The 1,744-nt window shown below is 59.9% G+C and overlaps 1 protein-coding gene across 1 annotated transcript; it reads right to left on the reverse strand.

The window, feature by feature from the left end:
- Nucleotides 1–324: 324 nt before the first annotated feature.
- On the reverse strand, nt 325–1,692 carry POSPLADRAFT_1159273 (hypothetical protein; the record flags this gene model as incomplete). The annotated part of the gene is made up of 5 exons (XM_024487410.1): nt 325–644; nt 694–865; nt 914–1,003; nt 1,053–1,490; nt 1,543–1,692. 5 exons carry the CDS (start codon nt 1,690–1,692, stop codon nt 325–327), a joined length of 1,170 nt encoding a protein of 389 aa, XP_024333360.1.
- Nucleotides 1,693–1,744: the final 52 nt, after the last annotated feature.

Raw genomic sequence — 1,744 nt, forward strand, 5'->3', positions numbered from 1 at the left:
CGATAGTCGCGACATCGTTCGACGTTCTACGAACGATTCGATTCGACCGTTGCGCGGAGGCCCACCTTAGACGAGTCCTCCTAGGCTGTGATGACCAACTGAGCCTATATTTTCATTAAGTCCATTTTCCCTCGCTACGAACATTTCTATTTTTCCTTCTATGTCCTTCGATCATATTGCGACTTACTTCGAACACACTTATTTTCATTTCCTTTTCTTAGTTCACGCTAGGTTCCATCTAGGCCAAGGGGCGCATTGTCCATTCGACCATCTACGCAAAAATTCTACGACACGAGTACGACTACGATACAAAACGACTCGCGCCTAGTCCTCGTCAACAGCCCCGCGCACGAACCCGATTCCCCCCTTCGCGAGCGCGTCCTTCTCCATCTTTTGAAGGTCGAGGTCCATGTCGTGGAGGAGCGCTCGACGGCGAGCGATGTGAGCGCGCTCCTCGCGGATGACGCGAATGATGCCCCGAGACTCGTCGTCGAGGTCGAGCGCGTCGAGGTCGTCCTGTTCAAGGCCCAGGCGGCTGGCCCCATCGAGAGGCCGTCGTAGAAGTGGGCGAGGAGGCTCGTCGACTCGGCGCTTCTTCGAACCACCCGAGTCCGCGATCGAAGGTCCAGGCGAGGCCGGCCGAACTACCACAACGTCAGCCAAAGTTTAGGGCAACCAGCAGAAACAACTTACTGCGCTTTTTGGTGGTTGATCCCCCGCCGCGCGTCTTCTTCGTCTTGCCCAGGACAGACACCTTGTCGAAGTAGCAGCCCTGTTGGAACTGCGCGCACCTATCGCAGGTCGTAGCGTTCTCGGTCCACACGCAATCGACCGGGGCCGAGCGGTAGCCGGCGCAACGATCGCACTATCGAAGAGTTAGCTTCGAACCGACTCGACGGAGCATCGAACGTACCTTTTGTCCGGCCTGACGCTTCTCAATCGCCGCGGCGGCCATGTCGACCTCTGACATCGCGAACGGACGTTCGACCGTCCGAGGAGTCTTCTACGAAAGAGAGTTTAGTCATCGAACGACGAGAGAAGAAAACACTTACGATCGAAGGGTCGTCCGACAGTTCGGCGACCTCCTCGTCGACTATCGCGCGCCCTTTCCCCTTATCGAGCAGCCCCTCGGCGGCCGCGATCCTCGCCATCTCCTCATCAGCGGCCTCTTGCGCGCGACGTTCGTCTTCGAGGCGCCGTTCCTCTTCGTCCTTTCGACGCCGTTCGTCTTCGAGACGACGGTCCTCGGCGGCCTTCGCACGCTTCGCAGCCTCTTCGACGCGGCGTGCTTCCTCTTCGGCGAGGCGCTTCTGCTCTTCGACGCGTCGTTCGACCTCGGCGTCGATGGCGGTCGCAAGCTCGGGCCAGTCTCCGCGCGCCCACTCGACCCACGACTCTGGCGCCCGCTCGGCGAGTTGTTTGACGGCGGCGGCGACGCGCAGCTCCGTCTCCTCGTCGCGGATGGCGCCCAAGGCCTTGCGATAGGCGAGCTGTTCGAAAACAAAGGGTTAGTTGGGTTATGAAGATCTACGAGCGACTTACGACGAGCGGCGACAAATCCTGCGCCCACTCTTCGACCAAGTCGAGCGCGGCGTCGGCGGTCGGCGGAGCCTCGAGGACCACAAGCAGCGAGGCGAGGCGGCGGTTGACGAGCGAAGAAGTCGAGGCAGGGGTGGCAGAGCGAGCAGACATCGTAGAAAGCAGCGAGTATGTGGGAAAGGACGACGAGGTAGCGACGAAGGAA

This window comes from Postia placenta, assembly GCF_002117355.1.
Source record: "Postia placenta MAD-698-R-SB12 unplaced genomic scaffold POSPLAscaffold_22, whole genome shotgun sequence".
Lineage (NCBI taxonomy): Eukaryota > Fungi > Basidiomycota > Agaricomycetes > Polyporales > Adustoporiaceae > Rhodonia > Rhodonia placenta.